Source organism: Drosophila subpulchrella, chromosome 3R (assembly GCF_014743375.2).
Source record: "Drosophila subpulchrella strain 33 F10 #4 breed RU33 chromosome 3R, RU_Dsub_v1.1 Primary Assembly, whole genome shotgun sequence".
Taxonomy (NCBI): domain Eukaryota; kingdom Metazoa; phylum Arthropoda; class Insecta; order Diptera; family Drosophilidae; genus Drosophila; species Drosophila subpulchrella.
Window position 1 is genome coordinate 956,203 of NC_050609.1, and position 14,221 is coordinate 970,423.

Here is a 14,221-nt window from a genome sequence, read left to right on the forward strand (position 1 = left end):
CGAATAGAAATTATATGCAACGCATTGTGGCCAGTGCTCTTTGCGTTTTTCCATTTATTACAACTAAGTAGACACAACAACACGGGATGGACCAGGGTTTGGGGTCTTAAGGACTCGGATTCGTATTCGGATTTGAGCTTTCTGCTCCTGTGGGTCCTTTTTTTGTTCTTTGGCTCTTCTTCGGGTAGTTTCTGTGGCTAAATGGTTTGAGCGATAAATAATGTCCGTTTGTACTTTTAAACGACTTCCTTTCATTTGTTTTTTTTCCTCCCTCTTTCTGAGACGCCGACCACTGTTGTTCAAATTGTTTCAACGCCAATACATAATAGCTGCCACGCCCCCCGCCCAATGCCGCCCAGCCAGGATGGGCAGGAAAACAAGCCGTCAAAGATAGCAATCTTCGATTTTACTTCGGTTTTTATTTTTTTTGGGTACAGGGGTTTCATTTACTACTTGTTGTTGCTGTTGTTGCGGCTGTTCGATTGATGTTGGTCTGGATAAGGCCGAATAAAACGAAAATACGACAGGATTCGCCTTATACACTGGAATATATTTTATATTATTTTGTTTTACAAAATATTTACTTTCTTAAAATATTTAATATATTATTTATCCGATTTTATTGAGCTTTCAAAATCTGCTTACAAATTTCTTTGAACATTGTTACATCAATAACTTTTTTATTTATTTAAGCGTTGATCAGCCAACCTAATGGCTATAAAACGCATGGAAATAACAAAGGAAACATCAATAACTAAACATATTTTCCTCTGAGTGCATTTTCGAACCCTGGTCCTGTGTTCACCTCTATAGGATTTTGGTTGTTGCGCCATATAAATCGTTTTATTCCGAAAGCGGTATTATTGAGGATTGGATGACGCCTGTAGGAAGTGATTGTTGTAGTCCCTGTTGTTGCTATTGCTGTTATGTCGCGCTTGAGGTTCCAGCGAAGATAAATGGCTCACTTAGCCATCCGCACTGTGGAACAACAAAAACAGTTCTTGGAAAAAAAAATAAGAAAGGGAACATCATCATCATCGTGATAGGTGTGTGCGGTTTAACGCTTCAGGATTGCGTGAAAGGCAAAGGAACGTGTCTGGTATGGAAGGACTTGACAGTTGACTCGGGGGAGCCTAAGACTGACAAATAAAGGTGACTTTATCGGGGGTTTTTCATTGTTGGTTAGCTGGGAGAACTAATGGCGGGGGATTAGCCAACGAAAGTTGCTGAGGGTGAAGTAGGTTTCAAAAATAAGCAGTGGAAACTCTGTGGATTGGGTTTTTGGGATGAAATATGGAAAAGGTATTGTAACTTATCTTGGAGTTTCACATACCTTACATTACCTTTCATTGTAAAGAAAACAAGGAAGAACGCTATAGTCGAGTACCTCGACTATCAGATACCCGTTACTCAGCTAAAGGGACCAAAGGAAAATGGAGATATGCAAGCAGCAAATGCGCCACCTACCGGCGGTAGACAGATTTAAGCGTTGTGGGCGTTAGAGTGGGCGTGGCAAAGTTTTTTTTAAATCAATCGATAGGTATTGACGAGACCAATACATTTCAGTTTAAATTTTTTATCTACCATGAAAATTGTGGGCGCCACAGACTTGGGCGGTTTGTGGGCGTTGGAGTGGGCGTGGCATATTCGCGTAATAAACTTGCGCTGCGCTCAAGCCTACGGAATCTAAATCTGAAATCTCGTTTCTCTATCTTTGATATTTTCCGAGATATCCGCGTTCATATTTACGATTTTTTGAAGTTTGTGGGCGGTTTGTGGGCGTTAAAGTGGGCGTGGCAAACTTTTTTTAGGTCAGTCGGTAGGTATTGATGAGAACAATACATTTCAGTTAAAATTTTTGTTCTAGCATCAAAACTGTAGGAGCCACAGTTTTGGGCGGTTTGTGGGCGTTAGAGTGGGCGTGGCACTCTTTTGAAACAAACTTGCGCTGCGCAGGAATCTCAGGAATCTGCATGCCTAATCCCAGTATTGTAACTCTTATAGTTTCCAAGATCTCAGCGTTCATACGGACAGACGGACAGACGGACAGACGGACAGACGGACAGACGGACAGACGGACAGACGGACAGACGGACATGGCTAGATCGACTCGGCTAGTGATCCTGATCAAGAATATATATACTTTATGGGGTCGGAAACGCTTCCTTCTGCCTGTTACATACTTTCCGACGAATCTAGTATACCCTTTTACTCTACGAGTAACGGGTATAATTATTGTTAATATAAAGCCCTGTTTTATAACTTTTAGCTTGAACTAAATAAATTCAATAAAACTTATTAAATTATTAAACAATAGCAAAGGATCACCCATTAAGACTCAAGAATTATTTTTTAAACGATTAACAACATGGATACGTTTATTAGAATAACCATTCAGTAATAAATTCATTTCATAATTCTGTCTGTAACTCAATAAAACCGAGATATAGGGAAGGCAGTCAGCTTGGAAAATGGATCTCCCTTCCGTCTTGAAACCAAAACATAGCTCATCCTTCGCCTGGCCAGCATTGTGCATACACAGACACATAAATCAAACAATAAGTACTCTTTATTATTATTATTTGCACTTTTTGCATACACGAGCACAAGGTATTTGCTTAAGCAGCTACGGCCACAGCCACCAGCAAATATATAATGGAGCATACTTCAACTTGGCTTATTGAATAAGTCAGCATTCAGCAGTGAGCAGTGAGCAGTCGGCAGACGCCACCTCGGGAAACTTCAATAACAACACTCCCCGGCAGCACTCCAGAGCCCAGAAAACTTTCAAGCGACGCCCCGTCGTTTCGAAAGTGCCACGCCCCCTCGCCACACACAGCGAGACATCGGCATCCATCCTCCACAGAGGAAATCTCCAGCCGAAACAACATAATTTGCATAAAATTGACGTTAAAGGTTACCAACAGTCGCAGTAGCAACAGCAGCTACAAACATTTACTTAGGCATCTCCCGGAATTCTTTGCTTTTTTTTTTGGCCCAGAGTGCTCATATTAATAACCTTAAATCAATTCCATTATGCAGGGACCCAGGAAAAACACGCGTTAAATTAATTTTCCCTTTATTTGCCGCAAAAGTATGCGAAAAGTGCAGAAAAAGGGTTGAAGTTGAACAAATTTCCCACAAATTACATGCGTGTAAAAACGAGCGCGTGTTTTCCCACACCCTTCATCTCTTTTTTGAAGCGTTTTTTACCACGTCTGTGTTAGTCACTCATAGACGCATTAATTTGGGTATGTTATATGAGGTATATCCCTGGTAAGGCAACTGAAATTGATCTATATGCGGTGCACAACTCGATTTCCATTATAATTACATCTTAAGTCAGCTCTCCTTGAGCATTTAAACTAATTAATTAGCAAATTTGCAGGCGTTAAAATGTACGCCGACAGAAAAAGAAAACATACATAAATCTTGTCGCACACCAGGATATCAGGCCACACAGAGAAATGCCCACGGGGCGTATGTTTTTGTGTGTGTCGAGGGGAAGCAGATTGCTCATACGCCATGTGGGCCAGCCCAACATTTCCGTTGATGCGAGCCAATTTCAACGGGTAGCATCCAGCTAATAAGAATGAGAAGCGAAGAGCAGACAGAACATTTAGGAACTCACATTTTGGAATAAAAAGATTTTTATGGGCGCAAAATTGCTGACTAAAATAGCTAAATGGTATTATAATAACTTCATATAACAAAATCTTAAATAAAAGTTGGGCCATACATTTTTTTAGAATTTATTTCTCTGCCGAAACCCATTATTTTCCGCTTACCAAGTTTTTCTTTAGACCAAATAAATAATTATATTCTGATATACCTAATTTATTTAGCTAACCTCTGACCCAAAACATACCCCAAAACAAATCCCGAACCCGCAGCTAATTTCATCTGAAGTCAAGCGTGTAAAAGCGATTACCAAAACGGACTTCTTTGCTGGTTGAAGCAGCTTTCTGGCCATCGCAACAGAGCGATAAGCGGGCATAAAAATAAAGGACAAAATAATAAACTCGCTGACCACGGACCAAAAGTGTTTCGGTTCGCTCAAGAGTGAAAGGAAATGCGATGATAACGCGCTGATAGGGCCCAAAAAGGGTCCATCCGCTGAATATGTGTATAAAGATACAGATAGAGGAACAGGGCATAAACAGTTCCCGGGGTTTCGGGGTCCCTGGGGTCCCATTTCAGCCAATTAGGGGCGTCCAGGACCCCATGCAAATGTCTGGTCCTTGTGCGTGAACAGATTATCAAATTAGCGTAAATGTTATTGGCCTCCTTGGGAATCGGAACGCTGACACTTCAAACCCGGCAAAAGGCAAACGTACACATGACGCCTGCTGGAAATTTTCAATTTCCTGTCAACTTCTGGTATCACCTCACCCAAAAAGGCGATGGTTACCCAAAAGTCTGCCCCGAGACATGATAAAACGCAAATCCTTTACATGATTTAGGCTTCCAGGTCTCAACCTTGCCAGTTGTCAGCCATAAAAATAAAAAGCTCGTACATTTTATTTTTATGCCAACATATGAAAAACACTTTTCCGAGGATGGGTCAACTCCCTTAAAGCCAGAGGCTATCAAATGGCTCACAACTTTTGCCAAAAGCCGCTTAAATGTTATAGTTACTTGGACCGCAGTTTCTACATTTTTCTCATCTCATTCTCGAATATTTTTGCCGGACAAAGGTGCTTAAGGGGTTATGTGAGTGAGTTGCAAATGCGGGGAGCAGCGTGTGACGGTGTTGATAGCAACTGTTATTTAAATACATATTCATTTTTATTGTTTTCCCGAAAGGGTACTTCCAAAAGGGTTGAAATTGTCAGGGAAGGTTGGGATCTGAGGTGAAACTAATACTATGGGGATATTAAGTGGTAGAACAATAGTTATTGCAGACATTTTGAATTTAAATTGGACCGACAATTACATTGAATGATCAAATTAAATTATTAAAATCCTATTCATACAAAAAACTTTGTAAAAAGTAATGTTTTATGAAATAATAAAGTTAAGATAGATTTGAAGATGTTTATAACACCACCTATTCTCCTTTTTTTTTGGAACCCCCAACCCATTTTTTAAAATCTTCAGCACTTTCCCTTTTAACAATTCCCATCCTAACAAAACAATTAAAATTAATGTCCCACTATTTGCACAACAGCTGTGCTGCATTTGATATTTTTCTCGTACATCCCCCATTTCCACAATCCTCTGCTCTATTCGTCATCCTGCTGGTCAACTTTTTTGGCAACTCCAAAAGGTAAAAAAAAGGAAAACAAAATAAAATGCAAATGTTGGTAAACAGAGACCTTTTGTTACTCACTCGCGACAGCTTCCACCGATTCGGAGTGACATATGAGTCGAATATGTTGCAAATTCAATATTTGCCAACAATTTTGCAATGTTTCTTCTTGTTTTTCGTTTGTATATTTTTTCCGACTTTTCCTTGTGTTTTTTATTTTTTTGGACCTTGTCCCAAAATGACAGTTGTAGCTGGCAAACAAAAGAAGCAGCAACAACAACTCTTTCGCTCCCATGACCAAAAAATGTATTAAACAAATAAGAGTTAAAAGCATTTGATGGACCACACACAAAAGATGGCCTTTGGGGATTTTTGGGTTTGGAAGAAGTTGGAATGCTCTGAGTGCGATTCATTTATTTCTTTTTATGACTTATTATTTATCACGAGAAAGGAATTAATATTTATTATCTTAGATTAATATAATATAATATAATCGTATTTATAATGAAAATTTGATTTTTTTTATCTGTTTTCTGAATTTATTTATCAAGCTATTAATCCCCCAATGAATTGTATATATAATATACACATCTTATTTTATTTAAATAATAAATACAGATTTTAATCCATATCTAATACTATTATTTATAGGAATTCTGATCAAGGAATAAGTATTAGGGTCAAAAAAATTACATGTTTCAAGAAAATTAGCTTATATTTAAATTTACTGTTTAAATTGATGATCTAAGATCTGAAATGCCTTCTTTATTGCCCATTTTTTTTTAACCAAATGTGTTGCCAGATATTTGGGTACCTCCCTCATCTTAACCCCCTGATGGCCGGTGGGCTTTTACTGAAACTGACCGCCCGAAATGTCTGTTTGTCCTTGCCCCGCCCCCTGCTCACCACCCACCGCCCATCCAACGTCCTTCGGTTCGCTCCTGTTAACGTGTGCTTTGTTTAACGAATCGTGCAAATGCGGGTGGAATCGGAATCGCGTTTCGGAATGGGTTCGTTTCGGGGATTGTTCTAAAGGACCTGGAACTGCAGGCCTGGAAAATGATGAGCAGTTTATTTTGCACACTTTTTTTGACTGCCTGCCTGCTGTTGTTGTTCGGGCATTTATTTGATTATGCTGAGTATTTTATTTTTCAATCAAAGTGCGGCGCCGCACATTAAATTTTGATTGTTTTTCGGCTATGAAAATCACAGCAAAAAGTTTCCCCCGCAACAACAAGTTATTTTGATGGCTACATAATGGCCCAAAAAACTCCCCAAAGACATCATCCCCTTTGGAACTTTGGAGCATAACAACAACGGCCAAGGCAAATCGCTTCAGGCATTTGGCCAAAATGATGATAATTAGCCGGCCAAAACCGAAAAACCAGCAAGCAAAAAGTAAAAGTCAAATCAAAAACTAAACAAAAGTGCCGAGGAAATTACCGCGACTCAAAGAGGAGGGTGTCAGTCATGTCCCAATGTGAAAATTAACTTGTAAGGGTGGCAGGAAAGCAAAAACACCTCCGAACTGGAGTCCCCCGGGAGGATAACGATTTACAATCAGGAGGAGCCAAGGAGCAAAGGCGCCAGGCGTCAAAATAAAAACTTTTGCATTTCATGCTCGACTTTCTGGCTCGCGAAGATTTTCTCGAGTGCGATTAAATTGTTTTAATGGTTTTTGTTTCTTGGCAATACGGAAAGGGGGACGGAGGAAGGTGCCTTGGAGAGCCGCTTAAAGTTTTGCCTTTTTAATGGTCCACATTTAGTGGTTTTCCTGGGGGAAGGGGAGCTAATTGTGGCAGGAACAACCAAATCGTTTAGAAGCGTTCTCTTGTTGAATTGTCTTTTATTGGTAAAGAAATAAATAGGTAAGGCAACAGAGGGGGAGTAGGTATTTGTTTAATGATTTTCGCCACAAAGAAATTAAATGAAATCTTTGTTAAAAGTTAAAATCACACAAAGAAATTTTTAAGTACACATAACAAAATATAATTGAGAATTTGATATTCCCATGGTAAATATACAATAAGTAAGTATTGAATAAAATACTCTTGATATTGAGAAATGGTATTTCTTTGGTTTCCTCTCTTTGACAGTTATCTCAAATCGGAAAAGAGAGAAAAAGGCGATAAGGCGGATTAAATTACTCTGGGTCTGAGCGAGATAGCAACATTTGAAACTATACAAAGTAGAACCAATTTTATTAAGGCCGTTTATTGTAAATGTAATGTTAATAAATAAATAAAATCTCGGTTTGAAAATGAATTTTCTGATTCTTTCAGAAACAAGATCTCCCTTTTATTATTATTACTTCTGCTTTCAGGGAATCTCTGCCACTGCCAAGTTCATTAAAAGCACCCAGAATTCCTTCACCCTTTGGGGAGTCGTCTTCAGTGACCAGACTGACCATTCACATGCACGACTCTCCTCAATCTTTCCACCCTCGTAAACAGGACATCCCGTGCAGCAGGACATGCCGAGGCAGAAACCCTGGGCACTTGCCCCTTAATTAAAGTTAAGCCCCAAAGAAAATGCCAGAAACAACAGAAATTAACAATTATGAATTTAACAAGAAATTACAATGGCAAGCGGGGCCAAATTAGATTTTTATTGTTTAGAGCGGAATTATGCAAATGTGTTGCGAAGACAGAGGCAATTATAATTAGCTGCAAAAAAATAGAAAAGACGGGCTAAATAATTAATGTTCCTGGGCAATCGTGCGTATGAGTAATCTACTCAGGGGCTTGTTCCCCTTGAAAATCCCCATCATCATCATCATCGTTATTACCATCTTGGTCTTGCGGTTAGCCTGGCTTGGGGTTTTGTCAACCTTTTCGAGCAGCTGGTCAAAGTTTTTGCCACCGCCTGGAATTATTCATGGATGCCCAGGACCAACAGGACACGAAGGCACGCCTCGAGCGTGTAGCAAACTAATTACCCCCAACCCGAAGATATGTGGCTCCCCCTCTATAAGGACACTATCCCGTATGCCTGTTTGTTTGTTTGTTTGTGAGACACGTGTGTGTGTGTGCCTTGTCTGCTCGCCTTTTAATAGTTTCATAAGCTCCATTTAAGATTCGCCGACACATGTTCCTTGGAGTGGTGGCGAGGTTCGCATACATTATACCCAATCTCGGGCGAACAACAAAGAAACATTTACATTGACATAAATTGATATCAGAGCGTTTATGTCTTCATTGAGATAAGACAGCAGACAGACGGTGTCTGTGGGCGGGGGGCGTGCCATTAATTGACATATTTATGAGGGTATCCTTATGACCGTGATTTGATTAAGACCTTGAGTGGTGGGTTTGCTGAAGTGAAAGATACAGATTGGTTAGTAGATCCTTCTATCAGCACTAGAATAGTTTATATTAAGTAAATATCAAATTATTTTATCAGCCTATGTAAACTGTTGTTAAATAAACATTCTTATATTTAATAAATATTTGAATATAAAGCGGGATTTTTTTTATTTACCTAATCTATTGCACCCTCAAATGTATTCCAAGTAAATCCATTCTTTTTATATTTTCTATATATTTTATCAAGCCCCATAAAGCATGATCCCCGAAGAGCCATAGTAATTGCCCTAAGCTGAGACGTTATTAAACTAATAATTTACATGGACACACATTGTCGTTAAAAACAATTTCGTGCCCATACACATAAAACCTTGAGATTTATAAGCGGACTGCTAGATAACCCCCCGAAAAACCTGGTCATAAACATATTTAAAGCGATAAAAAGGTCAGAGCTCCCCCCACTCATTTTTTTGTGGCTGTTGTTTAGCCTGGCGTAAGTAAACTTATTGAATGTCTTAAGTTTAGCTTTTCCCGTTTGTTGACCGCCTTCTGCTTGTTTTCATTTCATTTTTATGACAACGTTTAGAAATTTGTTGTACATTTTCCTGTCGCTGCTGTTTGTCTTTCCACTGCCGTCTTTTGGCCACATTTAGCTGAACCTCCCTCCCCGATTCCCTGTATTGACATTTGATCTTTATGTTGGTCCTATACTATCCCATCGTATTCCATCCTATCCTATGCTCGTGTGTCGCTTTGTTTGTCTGCAGGCATCTTTTTATGACTCGAGTGTGTTTGCCTTTTGGCTTTTGTGCATGCCATAAAAAGCGGCGACAAGAAAAAGCGTCTTGAAATCAAACTTCTTCCCGGGTTTTTGGGGTGTGGGTGCCACAAATATGAGGTCATCTGTTATGAACGCCTTTGGAATGGCCTCAGAAGCCCTTGGGCAAATACAACTTGGGGTCGAAGTGAACTGACTAAAGATGGCAAAGGTTGAATGAGTTTCACTGCGGAAGTGAGAGCTTATTGGGGGTTACCAGGCGTAGGTTAAATTTAACTAACAGAATTTTTGCATAGTTAAGTTTTTGATATTATATTAAATATAAATGACCATCAAATACATATTTTTAGATTTAAAAAGACATTTCCTCAACTGTCAATTCATGAATATCAACCCCCACAAAAATTTTCCGAAAATCTTTTCAAAACGCCGTTTTCAATTAATATGAAATCAAGCATTAAAATTGAATTAGCAAACCGAAACTGAGAACAAATGTTTTCTCGGTCTGTCTGGGCGAAAACTTGGCAGCAACTTTGGCCAATTAGAAAATTATGTTGTTCGGCGTACAACGACAATATGTTGCCCACTTTGGAAGCGTCTTGAGACTTCGCCATCCCCCTGAGATGGGTTCAAAACCACCGCCCGCATCCGGCAAATAGTAAATATTGTTTAGTCATTTTGGTGAGCGGAGCGCTAATTTTGTATGTTAGCCGGCGGCCAAAACCTGGCAAAAGTTCAGCCAACAAACAAAAGCGATAATTACAAGAAAACAAGCCGAGGAACAGGAGGATTGGCAGGATCCTGGTTCTAGATGCCTTTCGAACAGAACTTTCTTTGCATTAGTTTTCTGTGCGAGCGAATGCAAATAATTTCACAAAAATTAAAAGCAAAAGCCAACAACTTTTTGAATCGCACACAGCCATGACTTATTTATATTTGAAGTTTATGTGCACTCAGAAAATTTTTTATAGGTTTTTTTTATCAGTGTCACTTCCTTTCTTACTTTATAAAAATCATCTAATCAGAAAATAAACTCACCAGTGTTATGTGAATATTAAAAGTTATTTGTAGATTTAATATTCTCCTTTTTGTTGTTACTAGTCTGACCAATGCAGTATAATAATAGGAAAATAAAAACATTTGCTAAGAATTGCCTTGAAATTGTTAACCTCAATAAAAAACGACCCAAGTGAAAAAATATATATTAAAGATTAATCATTAAGCAGTTCATTGAACAGCTCCGCTGTCTTTTCATTGATAACCTTGAATCTTTTTAAACTTAATACAATATTTGTGACTAAGAATAATTATTATTTTTATTACAGTATTATTTACTCACTTTGTATAAACAACTTTTAGTTATGTCTAAGTGCTGATAAGAAAATAATCTCAAAGCAAATTTTTAAGTTGTCATCTGTTTATTACTTTAAGTCAAATAACGAATTTAATTACATTTTTGTCAAGACGTTGGAAAATATATTATATTAGGGAATACCGAATAAGGTGGGAAATACCTTTTTCAAGGCGTTATATTTTTTACTCTGTGAGCCAAGTCGGCTGTCAGAAAGGGTTCGCAGTTTATGGGGCTGTCTAACGGCATTTAACCTACGCCTCTATAATTCACGCCGTTCCTCGACGTTGCCGGCATTTAAATGCAGCGTGCGCGGGACCTTCCCCCAGAAATCCCGAGATCCAGGATCATCGTCCCGGGAGTCCCACGATAAGCCAAACATGATTTTACGACAATGTTATTACCATCAGCGGTAGCCGGCAGAACAGCAGCTAAACGTTCTCGGTGGTCGGGGGAATCCCCGCGGTATCCTTTCTCCTGTTTTTGTTTGTATTGTGTTTGTTGCGTTGTAATTGGAGTGGGATAAATCGTGGGGGCCAGACCCTGGGGTTACACGGATGATGCTGACGTCGCCGTGATTGTTTAAAGTTATGAATAATTAAATATTTGTGCAGGTTACGGGAGTCGGCAACTCTCGAACTTTGTCCAAGGGGTTTATTCCATTAGGCTGATGGATGCGATGGGTCTGCAGGCAGGGCTTTAAAGGAAAGTTCGCTAAAACTATATGATCAATATGTGAAGATCCTAAAATGATGCATACATTTTTTTTTATTTTTGTTTTTTAACTATTTATTCAAAAATTCTTGATAGGTTATTCACATTGGCATTAAAATGTGAAATAAAATCAAAAGAATTTGACTTTGGACTGTATACTGTATAATTTTGATAAAGCTTGACCTGATAAGTGTACATATAATTTCCCAAAAGCTTTATAATCCAGCTCAGCTCTATAATGAACTCAGTCTCGACTTCAGCTTTAATCATGGCACACTGGACAATTTCTGGTTTTCTCGTGATCTTCGTTCTTTTCGGGCTGAGCCAAGCTTCTGCCCCTTGTAATTCGGATGGAAAGTCTCAATGTGTCAAAATAAACAATTGTGCAATTAAAAAGACGTACCGTACAAATTTTGATTACAGCTGCGCACAAGATGAAACTTGTTGTAAACTTGAAGATGTAAGTTCAAATGAAATAATCCTACATTTTTGTTTCCTACGGTTAAACTTATTAATTTCAACTAAATAATCAGATTGATCTGGCTTGTGACATAAATGGTTACCAAAAATGTGTAGAACCGGATTTGTGCAAAGTTCGGCACATTTACCACTCGAAAAGATTACCATGCCCGGGAGGTTTGGTTTGCTGCCCAGTCCAAAAAGTAAGATTCCAGAAAACTAAAACATTAATCCTTATTAATTTATACGTTTTTTTTTTGCAGAAAGTGACTCTGAGCATTGATGAACCATTAGATTAATTATTTATTTGAAGAACATTCAATAAAAATTTCACCTAAAAACTTATAGTTTCTTTGATAACTATAATTTTCTTTAAAATAAATATAGATCTAAAAAAAAATTGAGTTAATATTGACATACAAAAAAAATCGTATCAAAAGAATAATAAAGAGAAAAATTGGTTCGCTTATAAACTAATCGTATTTTGTTTTTATTTTGAACTTTTGTGTTATTAAAAAGAGAAAACGCTATAGTCAATGGCCTCGACTTGCGCTGCGCAAGAGATCTCAGCGTTCATACAGACCGACGAACATGACTAGATCGACTCGGCTAGTGATCCTGATCAAGAATATATATATATACCCTATGGGGTCGGAAACGCTTCCTTCTACCTGTTACATACTTTCCGACGAATCTAGTATACCCTTTTACTCTACGAGTATAAAAGAAGTATAAAAATGTTTTACATTTTAAAACACTATGAACTGCAAAATATTAAAAAAGTTGAAAAAAAGAATTCCTCTTGGAGATGCGGGGCATCGATCCCCGTACCTCTCACATGCTAAGCGAGCGCTCTACCATCTGAGCTACATCCCCTCTTGCACTTCCGCTCGCCAAAAGGCCTGCCAAAATTTTACAGTAAGTAAGAAGTAACTATTCATAGATATACCGCCTGAAACATGCTGTTCACCTTGTACAAAATGAGGCCACGGAGATAACAAAAGACATCGAAACTAGTTGACTGCATTTTAATTTTATTTTCTCTAAATTTAGCTTGGGCCAGCAATCGGTTGCTGATTTCGGCTATTTGGCCGCCGTAAAATCAAGAGGCTCAATGGTCTAGGGGTATGATTCTCGCTTTGGGTGCGAGAGGTCCCGGGTTCAAATCCCGGTTGAGCCCGAATTATTTTTTTCTGTCGCTAAGATTTTAACTGTGACAAGGGCTTCAAATCAAATTTTTGTTCGTGTTTACTGTGTATTTCAATAAATACTTTTAACAAGTTTTTAAACAAAATATTTGATCCTGAGTAGTATTTGTTTTTATTTTTTCTTCTTTGTATAAAATTTTAAACATTTTAGCCTGACCCTAAAGAAAAAATATACAATATTTGTTAAAAACATTGAATAAGTAAAAAATTGAATCTGGTTTAAAACATTTTCTTCAACCAGTTTTCGATGATATTGTTTCTAGGCGTCTTATTGCCTCATAAACTGGTCTGACTTTAGTTGCATAATAATGTCGTAGCCACTTTCACAAAAGGTCGACAACGAAATCATATTGATTTTAATCAATCTGTGTCATTGCATTGAACACGTTGAATGCTTTTAACGTGATATGTTGACCAAGCGGAAAGTGAAAGATCGTGGTCATGAATAGTAAGGGAAGTATCTATTTATAGAGCTCTTGCATTTGCTTATAAAATCGACCCGTAAATCCTTGGAGCACCGAATTTCGGGTACCGTTATATGGGGATGTAGCTCAGATGGTAGAGCGCTCGCTTAGCATGTGAGAGGTACGGGGATCGATGCCCCGCATCTCCAAGGACAACAATTTTTTTTTGGCGTCTCTTCTAACATGTTATATATTAATATCCTTAAATAACATATAAATTGACCTTATAATAATTCATATAGCAACTCTTTAGAAAATTCCTCTTTTGAGATGTTAACAATTCCGAGTGGTTTATTCCGAGTGCGAATATTAAGAAAAATATTTTTGTTCAAAACGAATTGTAGTTTATTTACCCAAAATATGTGTTATTTAAAAGTTTTGTTACAACTATTACAACTATAACAAAACAACTATGTTTTATTTTCCACAAGGTGTTTAAAAATTATGAAAATTTTAAAATTAAAAAAAAAATCGAAATCTTAAAAAACAAAAGTCTACAATAAAGATTGATTGATTGTTTTATTTCTTGGCGGCGATCCACTTTTATTTTTATTTGCTTAAATTATGTTGTCTGTATAATAAAAATAGACAAAAAAAATGTATTTTCCAAGTTGGAGATGCGGGGCATCGATCCCCGTACCTCTCACATGCTAAGCGAGCGCTCTACCATCTGAGCTACATCCCCTGGTGA

At 38.0% G+C, this 14,221-nt stretch overlaps 1 protein-coding gene and 4 non-coding genes across 5 annotated transcripts; 3 read left to right on the forward strand and 2 right to left on the reverse strand.

The window, feature by feature from the left end:
- The first annotated feature begins 11,645 nt into the window (after positions 1-11,645).
- Positions 11,646-12,224, forward strand: LOC119559522. The gene is made up of 3 exons (XM_037872590.1): positions 11,646-11,859; positions 11,933-12,061; positions 12,122-12,224. Exons 1-3 carry the CDS (start codon positions 11,668-11,670, stop codon positions 12,155-12,157), a joined length of 357 nt encoding a protein of 118 aa, XP_037728518.1. The 5' UTR covers positions 11,646-11,667; the 3' UTR covers positions 12,158-12,224.
- Positions 12,225-12,661: 437 nt separating this feature from the next.
- Trnaa-agc lies at positions 12,662-12,734 on the reverse strand. Its single transcript has one exon. It is a non-coding gene; the product is annotated as a tRNA-Ala (tRNA).
- A 232-nt stretch (positions 12,735-12,966) lies between these two features.
- On the forward strand, positions 12,967-13,038 carry Trnap-ugg. The gene has a single exon. It is a non-coding gene; the product is annotated as a tRNA-Pro (tRNA).
- Positions 13,039-13,606: 568 nt separating this feature from the next.
- Positions 13,607-13,679, forward strand: Trnaa-agc. The gene has a single exon. It is a non-coding gene; the product is annotated as a tRNA-Ala (tRNA).
- Positions 13,680-14,142: 463 nt separating this feature from the next.
- Trnaa-agc lies at positions 14,143-14,215 on the reverse strand. The gene has a single exon. It is a non-coding gene; the product is annotated as a tRNA-Ala (tRNA).
- Between the last annotated feature and the right edge of the window lie 6 nt (positions 14,216-14,221).

Bases quoted from the DNA above. Each gene is read 5' to 3' on its own strand.
- LOC119559522 (XM_037872590.1), top strand. From the start codon at position 11,668: ATGGCACACTGGACAATTTCTGGTTTTCTCGTGATCTTCGTTCTTTTC. The intron at 11,860-11,932 runs GTAAGTTCAAAT...CTAAATAATCAG, and splicing joins CTTGTTGTAAACTTGAAGAT to ATTGATCTGGCTTGTGACAT. The intron at 12,062-12,121 runs GTAAGATTCCAG...TTTTTTTTGCAG, and splicing joins TTTGCTGCCCAGTCCAAAAA to AAAGTGACTCTGAGCATTGA.